General features: G+C 41.9%; 2 protein-coding genes across 7 annotated transcripts in view; one reads left to right on the top strand and one right to left on the bottom strand.

The window, feature by feature from the left end:
* The first annotated feature begins 384 nt into the window (after window positions 1-384).
* Window positions 385-10,788, top strand: LOC130568961 (testis-expressed protein 47). 2 transcript variants are annotated; one of them, XM_057358249.1, is made up of 8 exons: window positions 385-483; window positions 5,042-5,114; window positions 5,262-5,365; window positions 5,486-5,550; window positions 5,732-5,936; window positions 7,340-7,493; window positions 7,785-7,843; window positions 8,353-10,788. In XM_057358249.1, exons 1-7 carry the CDS (start codon window positions 397-399, stop codon window positions 7,820-7,822), a joined length of 726 nt encoding a protein of 241 aa, XP_057214232.1. In that variant the 5' UTR covers window positions 385-396; the 3' UTR covers window positions 7,823-7,843; window positions 8,353-10,788. The 2 variants fall into 2 exon arrangements, with proteins under 2 accessions (XP_057214232.1, XP_057214231.1); XM_057358248.1 differs by lacking the exon at window positions 7,785-7,843.
* arhgap44b (Rho GTPase activating protein 44b) overlaps window positions 8,323-20,713 on the bottom strand; it is a 26,694-nt gene continuing 14,303 nt past the window's right edge. The window contains exons 1-22 of one of the 5 annotated variants that reach the window (XM_057358247.1): window positions 20,415-20,548; window positions 19,973-20,012; window positions 19,757-19,876; window positions 19,322-19,398; window positions 18,628-18,739; window positions 18,273-18,349; window positions 17,452-17,569; window positions 17,171-17,239; window positions 16,996-17,077; window positions 16,725-16,852; window positions 16,509-16,620; window positions 16,350-16,431; window positions 16,167-16,247; window positions 15,975-16,088; window positions 15,811-15,902; window positions 15,522-15,702; window positions 15,288-15,305; window positions 14,901-15,092; window positions 14,303-14,794; window positions 12,759-12,874; window positions 12,075-12,464; window positions 8,323-11,332 (exon numbers count right to left, since the gene is read on the bottom strand). In XM_057358247.1, the coding sequence (XP_057214230.1) occupies window positions 11,190-11,332; window positions 12,075-12,464; window positions 12,759-12,874; window positions 14,303-14,794; window positions 14,901-15,092; window positions 15,288-15,305; window positions 15,522-15,702; window positions 15,811-15,902; window positions 15,975-16,088; window positions 16,167-16,247; window positions 16,350-16,431; window positions 16,509-16,620; window positions 16,725-16,852; window positions 16,996-17,077; window positions 17,171-17,239; window positions 17,452-17,569; window positions 18,273-18,349; window positions 18,628-18,739; window positions 19,322-19,398; window positions 19,757-19,876; window positions 19,973-20,012; window positions 20,415-20,476 (2,898 nt within the window). In that variant the 5' untranslated portion in view covers window positions 20,477-20,548 and the 3' untranslated portion in view covers window positions 8,323-11,189. Of the gene's footprint in view, window positions 11,333-12,074; window positions 12,465-12,758; window positions 12,875-14,302; window positions 14,795-14,900; window positions 15,093-15,287; window positions 15,306-15,521; window positions 15,703-15,810; window positions 15,903-15,974; window positions 16,089-16,166; window positions 16,248-16,349; window positions 16,432-16,508; window positions 16,621-16,724; window positions 16,853-16,995; window positions 17,078-17,170; window positions 17,240-17,451; window positions 17,570-18,272; window positions 18,350-18,627; window positions 18,740-19,321; window positions 19,402-19,756; window positions 19,877-19,972; window positions 20,013-20,414; window positions 20,549-20,713 lie in introns of those variants that run through there. The other 4 variants (XM_057358243.1, XM_057358244.1, XM_057358245.1 and 1 more) reach the window with 4 other exon arrangements.

Below are 20,713 nucleotides of genomic sequence, written 5' to 3'. Positions count from 1 at the left end.
TGTTTAAAATAAGACCGTGCTAAATGTTTTATGTACTAAAGGTAAAATAAACATGTATTTATTAAAAGTAATATGCTTTATAAGTGAAAGTGACCTATTAGTCAGATATGGTGACCCATACCCGAAATGTGACCTCTGCATGTAACCCATCCAGAGAGTAGTGAACACACACACACACAAGTGGTGACCACACGTACCCCCGGAGCAGTGGGCAGCTATCACTGCAGCGCCCGGGGAGCAGGTAGGGGTCAGGTGCCTTGCTCAAGGGCACCTCAGTCGTTACCCGCCGGCCCTGAGGATCCAACCGGCAACCTTCTGGTCACGAGTCCCACTCTCTAACCATAGGCACTAACACCCCTGGTGTTGCTTAGCAACCAGCACAAACACAGACTCTTGATGGCTTCCCGGTTCAGCAGCTCATCGCTGGAGGACAGAGTTTCTCTGTTCGCTCGACTCATGGACAATCACAGGAGTGTCAGAAAGGTTTGTCATGTTATTCTTCTCATATTTCTGCTCATGAAAGGTTGCTGGGAAACATCAAATATCTCTCGACCTTTCACCTGTTTTCACACTCATTCAGGACCTAAAGTACACACGTCAGATAGTCAACACATACAGTATGAGGATGTTTCTTTAACTATGTTCCAAAAGCAGATTTTAATTCAAAATGTTATAAAACATTTAGTTATAAAACGTCATTAAACATTTTAAGCCTTCAAGCACATTTTCACCATTAGTTGTCAAGTGCCTACAGTTATCTGTATGTGAAATAATGTAGACCCTCACTATTATGATAATCTAACCAGTAAATAAGTATAAACCATTTCACTGTTTATTTTGTGAAAAATATTTACATCAATAAACACCAAACTAGTTTTAGAATCGAAACTAAAAACATTTGGTTAACTAGACGAGTCAGTATGAGTTATAAGACAAACGTTTGAAAAACTCTCTACATAATTTGACATGTGGTGAAAGACACAATATTAAAAAATATATATTTTTTGAGAGCCGTGTACATACACTGTCAAATTAAATAATCTGATGAGTGTATAAAGTGAGTTAAAGGAGTTCATTTGTGACTCTGGACAACAAAACCAGTTTTATGAGTCAATGTTTCAAAATTGAGATGTATAGGGCTTTTCAAATGTATTTCACTGCAGATTACTAAATACATGCTTTAAGAAGTAATCTGTAATGTATTTCGTTAGATTACACAAATTTTGTAACTTAATCTAAATACTTTAGAATACTTTGGAATACTGATAAGGTACGTAACACAAAGGGACCAAACAGAGGACTGGACTTTCCTCTGCGTCGTATTTTAAACAACATCAGTTTTACAGTTTTCCCTCATTAGACATTATAGTCCGCAATTCTAAGAAAAGAAGTCAGAATGATGAGTTATAAACTCACGATTGTGAGAAAAAGTCAGAACTGTGAGACAATAAGTCGCAAAAAGTTACTTAAACAAGAAACAACTATCACACTTATTCAGAACTACTAAATAAAATCAATATGCAATTTCTATGAACTAAGATCCCACTTATTTTGTTAAAATGATTCAAATTTTGCATATTCTCCAGGGGTATGAAACCTATGAGCAGAACTGCAGTTTAAGATGTTTTTTGCAGATTGTCAGAGTAAGAGAATCACCAATGCTGTTCACATTAATTGCCCGTTACAGTTTATATGAATGTTTAAATGAAATAAATCACATTAAAATTCTAAGTAGTGGTTGGTAATCTAAAATACGTTTCAGATGTAACTGTAATTTGATTACCGACAACTTAAAAGTAACTGTAATGAAATACAGCTACTCAAACTTTGTATTTTAAATACGTAAGTAAGTTACATGTATTTGGTTACTGCTCAGCCCTGTGTATTAATACATCATCTCAAAACTGAGTAAATAAGCTTTCCATCAGTGTTGGGTAAATTACTCTCAAAAAGTAATGAATTACTAGTTACTAATTACATATTCAATAGTGTAATTAGATTACTGTACAAATTACTCTCTCCAAAAAGTATTTAATTACTTATTACTAATTACTTTCCATATCCTAAATCCTTGATGAGTTAAGTGATTGAAGGATAGGCATGAAAGGGCTCTTTTAATTCATTCAAATAAATAATATTAAACTACATAAAGTACTCTTATTAACTGACCAAAGTATTACAAATGTGAGAATTATACATTAAAGCACAGATTTTAAAGTTAGACTCTGAATTTTGATGTCAATTCCACTATTGCACACACATACTGTATATTACACAGTATTTAGTTTAATTACATCAAAAGTAACTGTAATTAAATTACAGAAAAATAAGAGTAATCCCTTACTTTACATTTTCAAGGGTAAAGTAATTAAATTACAGTAACTAATTACTTAGTAACTAGTTACACCCAACACTGCTTTCCATTGATGTATAGTTTGTTAGGATAGATTGGCCTACACACGACTATTTAAAACTCTGGAATGTGAGGGTGCAAAAAATCTAAATATTGAGAAAGTGTCCTTTGAAGTTGTTAATCAGATGTGTGGTAGCAGTTTTGTTTTAACGCTCTCTATTGGTTTACCGCTGTAATGACATTGTGGAGAGTAGATGAACCTGAAAGCTTAGATATAAAACTTGATCGTGTCATTCCTAAAGAGCGACAGCAGCGAGTGATGTTAAAGGGGTGATATGACACGGCTAAAAGGAATATTATGGTTTGTTTTAGATGTAATGTAATGTGTCTACAGCATTTAAGGGTTCAAAAATGCTGTATTTTCCACATACCGTGCATGTTTGTATCTCCTCTTTGCTCCGCCTCTCTGAAACACGCAGATTTTTGACAAAGCTCGGTCATCGGTACTTCCTTATATCAATTCGAGCCCGAATCTGATACGGAAAACGAAGATGATCAAGCCGATACATCAACTTTGCCAGCGCGACTTGAGCAGGATGTAAAGGATTGGTAAGGTTTTATTAAAAAAATATGATGTTAAATAGTTAAAAACTATAGCTAACTGTTTTACCTTTTATATACAAGGTTATAAAGACTATAAACAAACAAGCATATACATCATACAGAGTCTGTGTGAGACAGAAACAAGCTGGCATTACAGCAGGGAATGGTAACATAATTAATAACGCCAGCGCTTCGGCCCTTCTTGATCAACCAGTGTTACGCCACGTCTCGTCGCGACTCAGCAAAGACAATAAACCCAAAATAAATACTAAATATAAAAAGACATTATAAACACCACATTTGTTGCCTCTAGTGGGAACATTATTACTGATTATTAGGACTTATGTTGTCTTTTTTCACATTGCACGCGTGTCTGCATTTGCAGATCACAAACACACGACAAACTCAACTCGCTTTAGTCCGTAACAAAGTCTTTTACAAGAAAAATATACTTACAGGCTGCGAATCTGAAGCGCCAGCGAAGTTGTAATGGTTGGAACGGCCCCACTTTCTAAGCATAGCTTTCGTGCACAGCCGATCTTAATCTCTCTCCCAGGTTCATGAAGCAATCTTCGGTGAAATGCGCTGCACAAACTTGAACATTCGGATTGTACTTTTCTGGAAAATGTTGTAAATAAAATGTAACCATTCGTTTTTAGTTGTCTCATCTTTTGGCAGAGCAAACAAAGAGTCTTTCTTTTCGCAACGAAACACACAGCGTCTCCGCGACATGGCTGCGGCGGTGACGATACAATGAGATTTACAGGTACGCCCACCTCACTTGCGTCATTTGGGCGGTCTCAGTCAAATCAGACCACCAACTGACGTACATTCGTCGGGGTGTGGCTACACGAGGTGTTTCAGGCAGGTCTGGGTGAGCATTCGCTTTTACATAGAATGACTCTTTTGTTCCCCCACTTTACACGTCTAATACACGCATGAGCGACTTATAACACACCAAAGACACAGAACAACATGTGTTCGCGCCATATGACCCCTTTAAGGGCGTGTTTCCGTCCATTTTTGCTAGTGATTTTGCTGAATCCTCTCACAAAAATAAAGTTTTGATACATTTACGGTAGGAAAACCTACAAAACATCTTCATGGAACATGATCTTAATAACCTAATGATTTTTGGCATAAAAGAAAAATGGATCATTTTGGCCCATACAATGTTTTGTTGGCTTTTGCCACAAATATTCTCGTGATCCTTAAGACTGGTTTGGTGCTCCAGGGTCACATTTTATAAACAAACCCAGACGTGCCCACGAGTTTCAGCCAATCACAAACAAGCTTTCATATTTGGATCAAGTCATTCAGTTTGGGCAGGTGAGGGTGTGCCAGCTGTTGTCATGGTGAGTAAACAGGATACCTGTGTTGGGGTGGCAGGCGGTGAGAGGGTCATACGTGCTGTCAGAGCGTCTGGCTTTGAGTCCCTGAACACAACACAATGGACTGAATTTAATTGGCATGGGGCAGAAAGTACAGACGTCTCTATGACATAGACCCTGTAAACAAGAAGAGAGGGTTACAAGTCACAGACAGGAGATGGAGAAAGACGTCCTGAGCTCCAGTAGAGAAGCGTCTGAAGAGGACACTGGTACCAGTTTATATCACCAGCGGCTCGCGCACAGAAAACAGCGATGGCCCAATGATGAGATGGTCAGTGCTCGGGGGAGAATGAATATCAGTGATTTTATCTGAACCATCATCATCTGAATCATCTGTTGTTTTAAATAATTCAAGGAAAATGGTTCTGGTTAAAGGTTTGCTAACTTTTTCCTAACGCTGCAATGTTTAAGGTTACATCTGCTCGAATTTCTCTATTATCAGATTTGACATCATATTGTTTTATCACGTTCAACATACTTATTTTTGTCAGAAATTTTGTTTGGAAACTTTTACTTTTGACGATGACATGCTCCTGTTTTTGCAGATGACATTTCAGTTTCGTGTGACCGAAAACTTTTTGGGGGGTCAATTTAGATTTAAAAGTTTAAGTATTTCATCTGTCTCTCTGTACACAGTCAACATGCCTGAACAAAGAGAGAGTTTCTCTTCTGTTTCTCTCTCTGTCTCTGGCAGAAGTTTTTGTTACACAGGCTTGTTGTGGTCAGTGGTCTCCCGCCTGGACTCGCTGACAGACAGACTGTGGGGGGTAGGACACGTTTACAACAGTTTTAAGAGCTTAGTGGCATCTGTTTACACAAGCTCGCCGCTCTCTCTGATTCTTTTAAACATGATGTTTGTGATGATTAAGGACACACAGTGATATTAAGTGATTGACTCTTGTGTTTCGTGTCAGATCACTATGAGAAGTTCATTTACAGTCAGAAGAGGAGTCGAGCAGGTGAAGATGTCACAGGTCTTCTGTTGCTTTACCCTCAACACGCTCTGCACGTCATCGAGGTGTGTGTGTGTGTGTGTGTGTGTGTGTGTGTGTGTGTGTGTGTGTGTGTGTGTGTGTGTGTTTATTCAATATTAAAAATAGAGGTAAAACAAAACCTGAATGAATCAATCCTATCCCAGTGTTCTACGGAGGTTCTACTGTCTGTTATTCAAGACCTGACACACATGCAGAAAACCCCAGACAGGTGAGATCGACTCTGAACATCTTTAACAGCAGTCCAGCCTTTACATGCTCGAGTCAAGACGAACCCATTTACTTTCATGTATGCACACCTGATTGAAAACTGTGATATCCAAAGTTTTGTGTACGTGTTCCTGTAGCGCCACCGCTCCTCCAGACGTTTAAAGTTGTTCTGTGACTCACAGTGCCGTGATGCTGACGCCCAGAGTCCTGCTGGTTTCTCATGACATCTCGAGCAGACTCTTCCAGCAGTGGAGCTTCACGCTGTTGAAGGACGGCAGACTCACGGTGAACTCAGACGAGCAGAGCTGTGAGACACTCGTCATCCAAACACTTCATCAGCTCCTCCGACTCGCCTCACACCTCCACACTGCAGGAGAGAACATCAAGGTACAGATTCATATAAACATCACACGCACGCACATCGTTCATTTACTGTATCATCAGTTCTATAGCGCTTGTGCCCTGCTGCCCTTTTGTTGCACGGATTTCTTCCATTTGTTACGCCTCATTTGTAAGTCGCTTTGGATAAAAGCGTCTGCTAAATGACTTCATGTAAATGTCATTAATTGTTATTGAGTCAGTGTTTACAACAACTCCTTTTCAAGCATGAGTTTTCATAAATCCTTAAAACAATTATACATTCTCGAAATTCCCGGTCCAATATGGCGGCGCGGTTGACCCCCATTTCAGCATCTAATGCTGTGTTTATGTGACGTTGCCTTCCATGATTTCCACTTCAACCTGGAAGTAACCTCTCTATGTAGTAACATTAAAACATGAATGTTACTGATGATTTAGTAGCATCAAAACATTACACGTTTCTGCTAACATTAAAAGAGCACCGTTCCATAAATCATTTCCGGGTTGAAGTGGGAATGATCAAATTTCCGAGAGCACGTGAAGGGCGCATGTTTGTGGTGTAAACCCCTCAGCATATCAACGCATGCATTAATAGTAAAAGATGTATAGTTGTTTTAACAGTTAGCTCATTTAACTTTTTTTGTGTGTTTTTACGTACCCTCATGCTGATCCGTGTAATGTGCCCTCGTTTATTTCTGAGGCAACTTTTCCACGCAACGGCCACACTGAGCGTGTCTGTCAATAACAATGACTGACCGCCTCTCATGAACCGCTAAGTTTTATTCTTTTGCATAAATGTGTATGATAAAATGATCGAAAGGTAATATTATGTTAAAGTGGGCGCGCCATGCCATGATGAATTTGCGCGCGACTTGACGCATGGTCGAGCTGCGTTCGGATCCTCTTTGGGTTAATACATTATTTAGGAATTCATATTATGATGCTTTCATTTTGTGTTAAAGTATTTTCTTAATTTAAATGTGTGCTTTTCTTAACGGCTGATGTTCCACGAGCCCCGTCAAATATGTGCACGAAGCTTCGAAGGCTTGACGAGACATTTATAATCGGATTACGACACGATGCCTGTTCAGTAAAATCTGAATCGAACCGAGTCACATGATTCCAGCAAACGATGCTTCGCCTTGACATCAGCTGGTTAAAGTGACCAATCAATGACGTCTCAACTAAAGAAATCGAAAACTTTAACTGGTCTCAAATCAGTTTAGGTTGAGAAAAGAAAAGTGATTCAGTCGAGTTGGACTTATGGAATCAGTGAATCACTTGCCCAAACCATGAGGTTTCGAAAAAAACTGATGAACGATTTATCAGCGAATACTTTTGCTGAGCAATTGGTTGATTTAATTCGATCAGTTAAATTTGACTCGTTTATTTGTTATAATATTATGCATGTACGACGTGTGTTTGATCAGGAATGTAAAGAGATTCCGGAGGAGGTGCTGCAGAAGTCACAGCTGATTCCTCCACAGACTGCAGTGTGTCGTCTTGTACAGATGGAGGCGCTGTTGAGTCCAGTGCAGTATCTGGACACATATCATTCACCTCTACATCAGCTGCTGGACTCTGGTGAGACATCTTAATCATCATCATTTTACATTAACCTTCAGATGAGGGACATGGGGACATTGTTAATATAATTCACAGCATAAACATTAAATTACGAATACTAAACGAATTTGATTTTGATGATATAAAAGCTGTACTATAAGGAAATCATATATTTATATTATATGCTATATATTATATAATTTATACCATTGTCTTGTTGAAATTGTTGCGCTATGGTTGAAGCAGGTTTGACATGTTTGCTTACATAACAGTTTATTAAGTGTGTTGTTTTGTACATGGTTTTTAAAGGCCATGTTTTCGGGAGTTTTCAGCCAACCACAGTGTAGAGTTTGGCTTTAGGGCGGCAGGTATGAAACTGCATGAAACTGAGATGGTTGCGCATGCAAGCGTGTCGAGTTCACTGCATGAACATTTCATTCCTGGACAAACTCTCATATTCACTCATCTAACCTGAATGAAACCCACATGACATCTCTTTATTGTCTCATTTGTTTCTATAACACAGCAAAGAGAATACTTCTTTTCTCACATGTTCCTACTGAGAATAAACACCCCAGAGATCTCTGCAGAGTTTGAGATCTCACTCCAACATTTCTCATAATCTACGGGGTTGATGGGCAAAATATAACTAAGAACTCTGAGCTATAAAAGAGAAATGTGTGTTTTCTGCTTTATTCCATCAGTTTTATGTCTAACTGAACAGCTTCGTGTTTGACAACATCATCACTGGCTTTTCATTTAGTGGAATGAGTGACATCATATACTGTAATTCAGTTCATTTGAGGGTGTTTGTTTGCAGTAGTAATGATTTAAATAACGAAGTAAATTCTGATCTTTTCGACTTTTATTTTGACAGAATCTGTGTGGCCTGCAGCGGAACATTCTTCACATTCTCTGAATGACCAGACACAGAATGACGGATGAAATCAAATCTTGTTTCACATTGCAGAGTAAAAATGTAAAAAAAATCCTAAAAGAAATAAATTACATGTACAAACAGAAGTAAATGAAAATGCTTTTTTAATTCAGATCACATTCCGATGTTGTTCTTTATACTTCATGAGTCTTTGAGCATCACATCTCAAACTATTCCAGTTTTCCATTTAAAACACATTTTACACACAGAACCTCCCCGTAAAAACAACGACACGAGTCAAAGACTCCCAAGCGAAACTGCAACCCCTTCAGAAGTGCATGCATGACTTTACACCCCACCACACTAATATACACACGGTGGGTTTCCAGTTGTGTCTCGTTAAATATTTCATATATGCACGAGACGGTGAGATTAATACGTCTTACTGAAACGCTCCAGAGCTTCGTGTGGCGGCTGTAAAACGACAGCGTTGACTTTAATGTGAAGTGAATTCTCGAGAGCCGTTTACACTGACACGGACTCTTATGTCCAGATCAAATCACTGTCAGTGTGAACGGACAATCTGTGGGTGTGGCATGCCATCGGCTGTAGTGTTGTTGTGTCTCACTACAGGAAACGTAAGCGTTATTTTCATAAGCAGCTGATATTTTTGTTGCTATAGTGTCTATTTATCCTTTTCGTTCGACAAACTACGACAGCATTGATAAAGGGATTGAAATCGAGATACATTATAAGGAATGAAAGCAAAGCATGCAGCAGGTTTACAGAGATGAGATTCATCAGATCCACGTGACAATAATCCAGATTTACACCCAACACACACACACAGAATCTACAGTATCTGCTCCTCGGCCTGTGCGAGAACATTTCGGACATCTCAGATTTTCACTCAGAAACAGCACAGAAAACAAAGTCTGCAGATTTCGCCTGATGTTGCTGTAAATCAGTTTTCATACCTGCTGAAACGCGGATTTCTCTCTTTCACATGCGTGTGCAAAACACAAGAACATTCGGCTTCGCAGATACACGACAGTTCATCGCCCTGACAGATCTGCTCTGATCATAAATGTAAAGCAAAAGATGGAGTTTTAACATTTTGGTTCGGCATCATTTCCACACAGTTAAGTTACCCTGATCTATTAAACCAACATCTTACTGAACACCTGAAGTCATGTTTTATATCAGACAAACCACAAATGACAATTATTCAAACACACACGCACATGCGCACTTTTTTAAAGTCAACGTGAAATAAGAGGTTTACTCACCGAATGTCATGACTATATTGTTAAATGACCGCTGTGAGTTTCATGTTGACTTTAAAGAATAAATAACAGACTCACAGAAATAATGTTCGGTCTGAATAAGTTAACACAACAATCAGACCATACGAGGTAAACTTGTGACTTCTTCGTTGTTTAATCTCTGTCGCAATTCTGTTCTCTGAACGACTCTTCAAACATCCTTTCATGAGAACCGCAGCATATTTATATTCGTTTATGTACATGTACCAGTATTGCGTCTGAAGCAAAAATAACATGTCTGTATATTTATAGAGAGAGAGAGAAGAATTCATAAATGTCTGCCTTCACAAATATTTGATCTTGTTTCTCTATAGACTATATACACGTCTGACCGGATGCGTGACGTCTGGAGTTGCTAATACTTACAGCACTTTATGACACGTAACGTCAGTGACGGCCCGTGAAAAACATAAAAAACAAAATCATGAAACTTAAACCCCTCTGCAGCATGATGCACACTACGCTACAGTAATTCAACCCATTGCAAAGATTTTACTCCTTTGTAAATGAAAAATTCATGCATGAAAATGTGAAAATTGTGATGGCCGGGTCCGGAAAACACACAAATAAAACATTCCTGGACATGTGTATAGCATGTGTTTTATGGTCAAGTGAATCGAGGAATTATTACTTCCGACAGAAATTGCTGTTCATGAGCGTAATCTCTTTTAAACGATGAAATCCTGAATGACACAGAAGATCAAAAAGAACCCCAGACCCCCACACGACATCCGTGTGAAATTATAAAACACATTCAAACTCACAGTTTTCTGCTCTCCGTCCACATACAAACCTTCACGTTCTTTGTGTTTTGTTATATTTTCTGTTCTCTTTAATCTATCAAGGCTTGATGTAACTACACATGTTCCAGCATTCATTCAGTGTCACTGCAGTAATCTTACTATAGTATTTTCACCCTCACGAACACTGACCATGGTTTTACTACAGTTAAAACCTAAAAAACATGGTTACTGTAGTAAAACCATGGTTTTGCCCTAAGTAATCAATGCACCAAAAAACCATGGTTACTACACTTGTACCACAAAAAAAAAACATGGTTACTACACTTGTACCACAAAAAAAAACCATGGTTAATTTTCGTGAGGGCAATGGTACCGCAGTACAACACCTTCCACTGGTCAGTACCATGAGACGTTTCATAATAAACCTACTAAAATCCCCTTAAAAACACAATGCTTGTGACACGACGCTGTAAAAAATGAATGTCAACAAAGACGTCCATCATGCATGTGTGTACAGAGCAACAATAAAAAGCGCAGACCTGTGGTTCACAAACATCAGAACACGTCGAGATGCTATACGGACTTCAAGGCCAAAGTGCAAAACTCAGATAAGGCAACGAAACAAAACCAAACCAAGACGACAGGACCACAACAGCGCAGTAATGTAGAATGACGTGTTGACGTAGTTTAGTGTTGTCATGGGATTTCCAGTCAGGAATGTTCTCAGCACAATGAAGAGCAGGAGCAAAGGATTGTGGGTAGAGACACGTCATAGGGCCGTGCTTTCTGACTCCTCTTCTGATTCCACTCGACCGCTGGGGTCCAACAGAAGCTCAGAGTTCCACGAGCATTCATCCAGAATTTCACCCAGCTCGACGTTTATCACGGGAACATCCAGATCGCACAGTGAGTCTAGAGGTGCAGACACACAGAGACAACATGAGTGATACCAGCGTAGCGTACATTACAACACAAACACGTGACGGTGAGATTTTCACCAAATGTTCGGGAGCATCTTCTCAGCAGCTGCATGGGAAGCACTTTTCTTAAAATAACATGAAAGTGATGATTCGCCCAAAAATGAACATTCTTTCATTTATTCCCCCTCGTGTGGTTTCGATTCGTCTGCAGAACACAAAAGAAGATCTAGAGAATGTTTATGTCTGGGTGAACGCTCTCTTTAACGGTAGTGTGTTTCTCAGATGATGAGCATTTGGGGTTCAGGGCGTCATGGAGGTGCTGGGGTGGGGTTTGACACGTCAGAGCCATGCAGACAGTGTTAGTAACGCGGTGAACACAGCCAGAAGCACACGGGAAAAAACAGCAGGAATGATGTCACGCATGTACAGCAGACACAGCCGGGCGGAGGCGTGACGTCGGGTGAGATCAAATACACACGCTGCTTCTTACCCGTCTGAATCAAAAGCCCACCGACCCCCCCCCGCTCTCAAACCGCTGCAAAACAACAACATCCAGAGTGCACAGGCAGACAGAAGTCAACATCCAATCAGCTTCAGAGCGTCTCACGGTAACGGGTCATAAATCACAAATACTGACTGATCTAACTTGATACACAAAATGAAATATATCTCGCTCAACATTCACGTGGTTTTAGAACGGAGCCGCGGCGCGTCAGCGTGTCTGATGACTTTACCTGTAGACATGCTCTCGGGCGCTAATCCGTCCAGCAGACCCGCGGCGTGATCCGGCGGCTGTGGACTCAGACCCGATGTACCCGACGGAGGCCGTGGAGGAGGCAGGTTGGGTCTCTGACGGGGTGGTTTAGGGGTGGGTCGGGATTTGGGAAGGGTGCCTGCGAGGGGAGGGGGCGAGGAGAGAGAGGGGCTGCTGGGCGTCTGGCTGTGGGCGTGTCCGGGTGAGGTGACGGCGGAGCCGCCCTGCGGGTAACTGAAGCCGTATGAAGAGGGAGTGCTGGGAGGCGTCGGGGACAGGCTGACGGGCGAGGGACCCGGAGAAATGTCCGACACGCAGCCAGATGGAGAATATGGCCCCTTCGGAGGGATGGGGGCTAATTTTTTGGAAACTGAAGGATGAAAGAGAGAGATCAGTATCAGAACATATCATCTCATGAGTAATTTTCCTTTTCTGTGTTTGAAGATTTTCATGAATTTCATTTTATTTCGAAACAGACTGTAAAGCCAAAGGCTTTGGTTCACCTACATGATTAGATTTTGTGCGTCATAAATAGTTTTGGACTGCATTCTGTATTATTTGTATAAGTGTTTGTGTCAGTCCACCAGCTCACACATGACTAACAGACATGAAGTCAAACTCCTAAAACAGCGATGTGCATCTGATCATTCAAACTCATTCAAACCTTTACGCAGTGCGTGTGGACTCTGATCTGATAACTGCATCTGTCCAGATGATGGAGTCGTAGGTGAAATTCCTCTCTGACCAATCACAGGTGAAGGTTCTCTAGTCTTTGGAGAACTGACAACAGAATAAACACAAACACACAATAACTGCACTGAATACACACAAACTAACACACAAGTGAAGCAAAATTTTGTGAAGCTTTTATTGTTGTTGAGTTTTTTTGCAGTTGTCTTTACTGAAAGAGTGTGTGTGTGTGTGTGTGTGTGTGTGTGTGTGTGTGTGTGTGGGAAGGGTAAACCCTACGGTACGGGGACAAAATGTCCCCACAAAGATGGCAATATCCAAAACCCTTGTCCTTGTGGGGACATGTTTTGGTCCCCATGAGGAAACAAGCTTATAAATCATACAGAATGAACTTTTGTGAAAATGTAAAAGAGCAGACAGTTGTGTGTGATTGTTAGGGTTAGGGGGAGGGAATATGAGATACAGTTTGTACAGTATAAAAACCATTGTGTCTATGAATGTCCCCATAAAACATGGAAACCCAACATGTGTGTGTGTGTTGCGTGCATGTGTCCTTGACTGAACAGTGGGGATTTTACTCCCTTTTAAAGCAGTAAAGGGAACTTGAAATTAACGTATATTTGCAACAATTTTGTTGAAGTATTTGTTTAATCTTTGATTCACTTGACTTTCACTCTAAACTGTACCCGACGACATTAGAAGTGTCTTCTTGTATACTGTTTAAGAAAATGTCTCCATCCCCACATGAAAAAAGACTATAGTAATAAACTGTAGTCAAATCCCTATAGGTAAAACTATATTATACTGCAATATGTACTACATTTCTTCTATTGACTATAGGTGAAACTGCAGAATACTATAGTATCTTTCTTTTCTAGTGGGTTTTGACCAAAAATGTAGAGTCAGAAACATTTACACTTTTGCCTTTTAAATGTTCAACAGGGAAAAAATAACTTTTTTGCTTTGACCCAAAGCAATGTGTCTTTATCGATCTGAACAAAATGTTTTTAACTCACCTATTCCAAAAGCACTTACTACTTTTTTATTCAAGTTTTTTTATTGCTTTTTTGGAGGTTACAGGTAACAAAACAATACAGGGTCACATATTTCTGCCGGCACATTTAGAACATTAAGGAAAGTGCAATAAAGACAAAACTCCAAATGTTAGTCTATTCATTCTGAGTCGTTACTGTAATATGTGTTTAGAACTACTCCAAATAAATCTTTTGACTTTTGGTTTATACTAGCTGAACGTTGTGTCTGAAACACGTGATTATTGGCTTCTTAAGATGAATCACTTGTTTTTGTCTTCCTCTACTTTAAGTGGCTTTGGATAGAAGCATCTGCTAAATGAGTATATGAAGAGTTCAGATGCGAAACCATCTAAAAGCCACCTCCCGTCAAACACGAGATTATGATGTTGAGTGAATGTTCTCCACACATAGTATTCGAAATTTGCTTCAAAACCCACGAAATACCCTAAATTCAGGTAGTTTGTAGGGGATTGTGGGTAATTACCTAGGCACTCTGAGTCCTCTCTCTCGGACACTGACGCAGGCGGCCCATGGTGGAGAAGCAGCGTGAGGGGTAAAGTTAGGGTGGGGGGAGTCATGACGGGGCAGAACAAGCGGGGGTTTGATGTAAACGGGCGGGGGGGTAGAGTCGGCGTGCGGCGCATGCGAGGGGTCTGCGGGGACCGAGCCCTGTCTGGACAGGTGCAGGAAACTGGGTTTAGGATTAGAGTTGATGTCCAGAGAGCCGGAGGCCGGAAGGACTGGAGGGAGGGTGTGAACGGACCAGCGGGCGGACAGGGGGGGAGGAGACGGCGCGGGCGTGACGGATTCGGGCACAGGAGCGACGGGACGCGCGCAGGACTGCGCTCGAGGGTGGGGCGAGGGGTGAGAAAACGAATAGGAGAAAGAAAACGGGTACGGAGGGGGAGGCCTTTCCTCCTCGGGGGAGGGGCAGGCGTAACAGGAATCCGACCAATTGGACGACGCGTCATCAGAGCTGAAAAGATGATGAAGATTGAGACACAGAGGAAGAAACGCACCGCAGCAGACGAGGCGAATGTTGAGGTGAACGAAACTGATTTCTATTGGTTCTCTCTCTTTACCTCGTTCTGTCGCCGCTGATGGGGGGCGGAGTCTGGGAGGGGGAGGTGGAGAGATCGACCGGCTGCTCAGGGTTCAGCGAATCGAAGGGCGGCGCGGGCGGCTGGACGCTGGGCGGAGTCGACGAACTCTTACGTGACGATGAGGAACCTCTCCGAGACACCCAGGACGTATCCATGACTCGCACTCCCATACTGCACCGGGGCAGACAAATGTCAGATTTCACATACGGCACACAACAACCAATCAGATGCTTCAAACGTTCAACGCAATTCACAACTTCAGGTCCAGTTTTGGTGATGTTTATACTCTTCAAAAGTATTGTGACATCACAGCGTCTTGGAAGGAAAACAGAAAAGGTGAGATTGAGACAGAGAGGATTTCCGTACCTTTGAATCTTCCTGATGCTGCGATTGTGAAATAAAAGCATAAACGTTAAAAAGCAGAAGAGAGACACACGAGTCGCGAGGAATCAACATTCACGAACCATAACTACACCAAACCCAATTTGAACTTAACAAAGCAATGATTCAAGAGTCATTTTGTCTGATTCACTCAAAAGAGTCATTTGTTTGTGAATACGACACCACTGGACTTGTGTACGTGCTTCTGTTTTCTCGTACCCATCTTTCTTGTAGAACTCCAGCATCATGTTATCCGTGGCAACGCTGAGGGGTCGTCTGCTCTGATCCTGCGTCTTGCGTTCCGATTGGTCCATGTCAGGGGAAGGCATGGAGCTGTAGTTAGCGTTGTGATTGGTGTGGACGGGGCTGCCGTAGTTACCCGTCACGTTAAATTCAACCTCTGCGATGAAATATGAAACGCTCAGATTGTAAATGCTTGAAAACAATTTCAGCTTCACTAAAACAGAGTGATTTGAGGGCATCTCATCGGTCATTGTGTGCTTCTCACCTCCAGGGAAGAACCAGTCGGCGTGCTGAATGATCGGCTCGATGATGCCGACGATCTGCAGTGAGACCGTGGTCATGATCTCTGTAATATTCCTGCGAGAAACACAAGCGTGAGCGACATGAGAAAGAGAAGAGGTGTGTGTGGATGTAAGCGTGCTCGCTCACCCCTCAGTGTTCGCCCACAGCAGATTGGGCCCCAGCACTATCGCCATGTTCCCCGGCGTCATCTTATTATCATCCTGATACTCGTTCAGCTTGGCAAGAAATTTGATCAAATACCTGACGGACATCAAACACTGTCTTCAGTTTCTGAAGGTTTTCACAGTAATATACTGTACAGAAATGTGTGAGACTCACTTAAAGTTGTCACTGTTGGCTTTGGGCAGTTTCTCGCATGTGTTTAATAACGCCTGCAGACGTTTGTCCTGATCTGCGATACTGATATCAAACACACACACACACACACACACACACACTCCTGAATAAGCACACGAACACAAGTGTCCACACAAACTGTTGGAAACAAACACACTCGCTCACTTCGTGGCTTGTATCCACTCGTCATACAGGTCAAAGGTCAGCAGAGGTTCAGGCAGCTCGCGCAGGTATGACTTCAGAGCACCTATAGAGCGCAAACACAGATCTGAGATCAGCTGAAACTGAGTGATGATGTAAACCATCAGAGGAACGTCGGTTTACCGGCGATGGCGTGAGGATCCGCAGAACATTCCTGAAAATCCAGAATGCCACAATCCAACGACGCCTTCAGCTTCTTCAGTTTAGATGCAGATGGAGCCACTCGGAACAGACCCTGAACAACACACACTTAGATAGACAAATACGCACACACACACACACACACACACACACACACACACACAAACACGTTTTATTGAAAGGATGCGACGTGTTCACCTCCTCCTGTAGGCCGCAGTCCAGCAGCATGGTCACACACGCTTCAATGGGAAATGCGATTTCTCTCCCGCTCAGAGACAGATGTTCCTCCAGAGGTTTCCCGTAACACGGCTTCTCCACCCATGACTCTGAAACACACACATCCAGGAACATCTGTTGATCTGGTGGCATCTCTTTTTCACAGTCATACAGAATATTTCCTCAACTTTTTGATATTGTTGTATATTGTTTGCATTTGACTTGTGTGTGCGAGTCCAGTCTTCATTCTCACCCTGGTGAGCTTTAATCTGTGGTATAACATTCTGGAGCAACTCTAAAGATTTCCTGTGGTACTCAGCCTGAACTTCTATCAACTACACAGACAGAGAGAGAGAGAGATTATTGTCTGGCTGTAAGTTTATGAGCAGAGATCTGTGAATCGGAGCGGTTTGTTTCAGTAACCTCACCGTTTGGAAGTAGTTAGCGTAATCAATTTCTTTGGCCATGAAACTGTACATGTCTGCTGAGAGCTGATCCTGGAAAATAAACACTTACATTAAAACTGATTCGTACTTACACTGTGAAACACAGAGGTGATGTTGACATATACACTAACATTTGACAATATGTGTTCTGTTCAAGTTTGAGAACCGATACTACATAAGCAGAACTGTTTTGCAGACAGAGAGAGAGAGTAAATCTGAACACTAATAGGGTGATCAATAAAAGAGAAATAAGCCCCACCCACCCGACAGATCTCCACACGATTGCCCGCCTCCTCCATCTCCTCTCTGAGAGCATCGCCTTTGGCCCCGGTTGATGTTTCTTTATTGGGCAAAGTAGAAGATTTAGATGACTGGTGCCACCTACAGTTCAGAGGAGAGAATGACATCATCAATGGAGGAGTCACATCTGGAGAGTGATATCCATCAGCATTTATATTTACTGCATGATGATCTATTGCTGTCTAATCATTATAATATCAAGATAAACACACCTCTGTGTGTGTACGCGTGTGTGTGATATGTGTGTGTGTGTGTGTGCGCGTGTGTTATGTGTGTGTGTGTGCATGCTTGTGTGTTATGTGTGTGTGTGTGTGTGTGTGTGTGTGTGTGTGTGTGTGTGTGCGTGCTTGTGTGTTATGTGTGTGTGTGCGTGCGTGCGTGCGTGTTATGTGTGTGCGTGCGTGCGTGTGTGTGTGTGTGTGCGTTCATGTTTGTATATCCCGGTGGGGACCTAAACCTGAATACACACCAACACATGGGGACTCGTGTCACCGTGGGGACCAAAATTTAGGTCCCCAGGGGCAAAACAGCTAATAAATTGTACAGAACAATATTTTTTACAAATCTAAAAATGCCAAAAGTGTTCTATGATCTTTAGGTTTAGGGATAGGGTTAGGGATAGGGGATAGAATATACAGTTTGTACAGTATAAAAACATTACGCCTATGGACTGTCCCAACGGGGATAGTCAACCAAAGCCTGTGCGTGTGTGTGTGTGTGTGTGTGTGTGTGTGTGTGCGTGCGTGCGTGCGTGCGTGTGTGTGTGCGTGCGTGCATGTCTCACCGTGTGCGAGCAGAATCCATGTCCAGTACCAGTTTTGCTAAATGTTTTCTTTGCTTTTGAATGTTGGGAATTTCAATCTTTGAAGAACCATATGAAGAATAAACAGAGGCATATAACGTTTATATAAAGTGCCTTGCTTTTCTGAAACATCATGAACTTATTCAGAACACATACTTTTAATAAAAAGGATGCATGAGGAGCAGGTGAGCAGGTGATTTACTCCGTTATTTACATTAGATTTACACATGTACATGCTTGTTACACATCAGTTTATATCACAAAATCAATGAATTGTGTCTTATTTAATCTGCAGGTTTGACATGGACAGCATGACAGCATTAACACACACACACACCTCAGCGAGTGTGTAGAGCGGTTCAATGACATCATGCTCTGTTTGAAGCTCAAAGAGCAGAAGTTCTTGAGCGAGTCTGTCCTGCGTCTCTCCACAGATCTTCAGCATCTTCCTGCACACACACACACGAACACACATATTGGGTTTCCATGTTTTATGGGGACATTCCATAGACACAATGGTTTTTATACTGTACATTTTGTCCCCATACCGTAGGGTGTTCGTGTGTGTGTGTGTGTGTGTTCGCATGTGTTCGTGTGTGTGTGTATGTGTGTGTGTTCGTATGGGAAGTGTAAACCCTACGGTATGGGGACAAAATGTCCCCACAAAGATGGCAATATCCAAAATCCTTGTCCTTGTGGGGACATTTTGTCCCCATACCGTAGGGTTTACACTTCCCATACGAACACACACACATACACACACACACACGCGAACACACACACACACACGAACACACACGAACACGCACACATGAACACACGCACACATGAACACATGCACACACACGCACACACACACACATTTACAGTAAGTTTTCAATTTGCAACACTATCATGAGATCATAAATGATTTTAACATTTAAGAGACTGCATAACTAATTGCAAGGGTGCTGACACTGCATGTAACTAATGCGAATGTAAACACTACATACTGGTATGATTTATTGTGCGTGTTTTAAAACCAGTCTTACCCCAGTAGAGAATCATCACCCAACACCAGCGCACCATCCACCAAACACTGAGCCAATGATGTCAGAGGAAGCTTCTTCTGCTCGCAAAACATTTTAAAGAATTCGGAAAGCCAGTTTAAGTATACAAATCTGAGCACAGTATGCAATGCTACACAAACATTATGAATTGCTTTAGCAACGCTAATTCCCGGGGACACGTGTAATCAATGTGTCTACTTTATTCGGACAGTCGAAAAAGCATTTCACTGCATGTCGTACTATGTATGGGTTTGTATGTGACAAATAAACTTTGAACTTGAAATGTAAGTCACTTTGGACGAAAGCGTCTCCCAAATGCATAAATGTAAAAGAGAAATGTACCGATCTAATGAAGAAGCTTCATTCCAGCAATGCAGAACAACTAAAGAAGCGTGAAACAGACGATGGGTGACTTACTGAAGGTGACCTGACGGACCTCTTGTCCACTTCTACACCCTGCTGACCCTGCAGACATGCGGTCAACTTCTTGTGTGTGCTGTGAGAAACCTGCTTAACAAGTTCCAGACGCTTCTCCACCTGTACAGAGACCACACACACACACACACACAGATATAAAACATCCATGTGCACAAACACACACGTGAATATTTCACACACACACACGTGACTCACCTGCAGGAGATCTTCATTGAGGACTTCTGTTTTCTCCGCCCTGTAACAGAGAGTGAACATTCATTAGCGTGCAGCAAACAAAGCATCATGGGACTCGGTACAGTACCTTTACAGTCATGTGAAAACATGTCATACGATTCAAATGTTTAAATGATGATGTGATGAAAGTAATGTGTCAGTACAATAAACCTTACATGACCTTTCAATGAATCATTAACACAGAGGCAAATTATGTGTCGATAACATCCAGTGTAGATAACCTGACCCAAACCAGCCTAAACACAACTCAACCAGTGACAGGACACACACACACACACAACACACGCACACACACACACACACACACACACACACACACACACACACACACACACACAGGGTGTGTGTAAAATGACCTGATCACAGTAACATCAGTAATATCAGACAAACGTGACTGTCTTACTCAGGAGCGGCTTTATGTTTGCGCCAGGTGGAGATGTGAAGTTTTCTCTTCCACAGAGCCATGATGAGAACACACCGACACACAGACACCTTCTGTTAGAGGAAGTGTTCTCAAGAATGAGACCTGACCGTCAGGTATGACAGCAATCACACAACGTTTCCCTTTCACACACACTCGCACGCTCACACACACACTGACACGCTCACACATACACTGACACGCTCACACACTCACACTGACACACACACACACACACACTGACACACACACACACACGCAGACACACACACACACACACT

This window comes from Triplophysa rosa, linkage group LG18 (genome assembly GCF_024868665.1).
Source record: "Triplophysa rosa linkage group LG18, Trosa_1v2, whole genome shotgun sequence".
Lineage (NCBI taxonomy): Eukaryota > Metazoa > Chordata > Actinopteri > Cypriniformes > Nemacheilidae > Triplophysa > Triplophysa rosa.
This window is presented reverse-complemented; position numbering and strand designations above follow the sequence as displayed.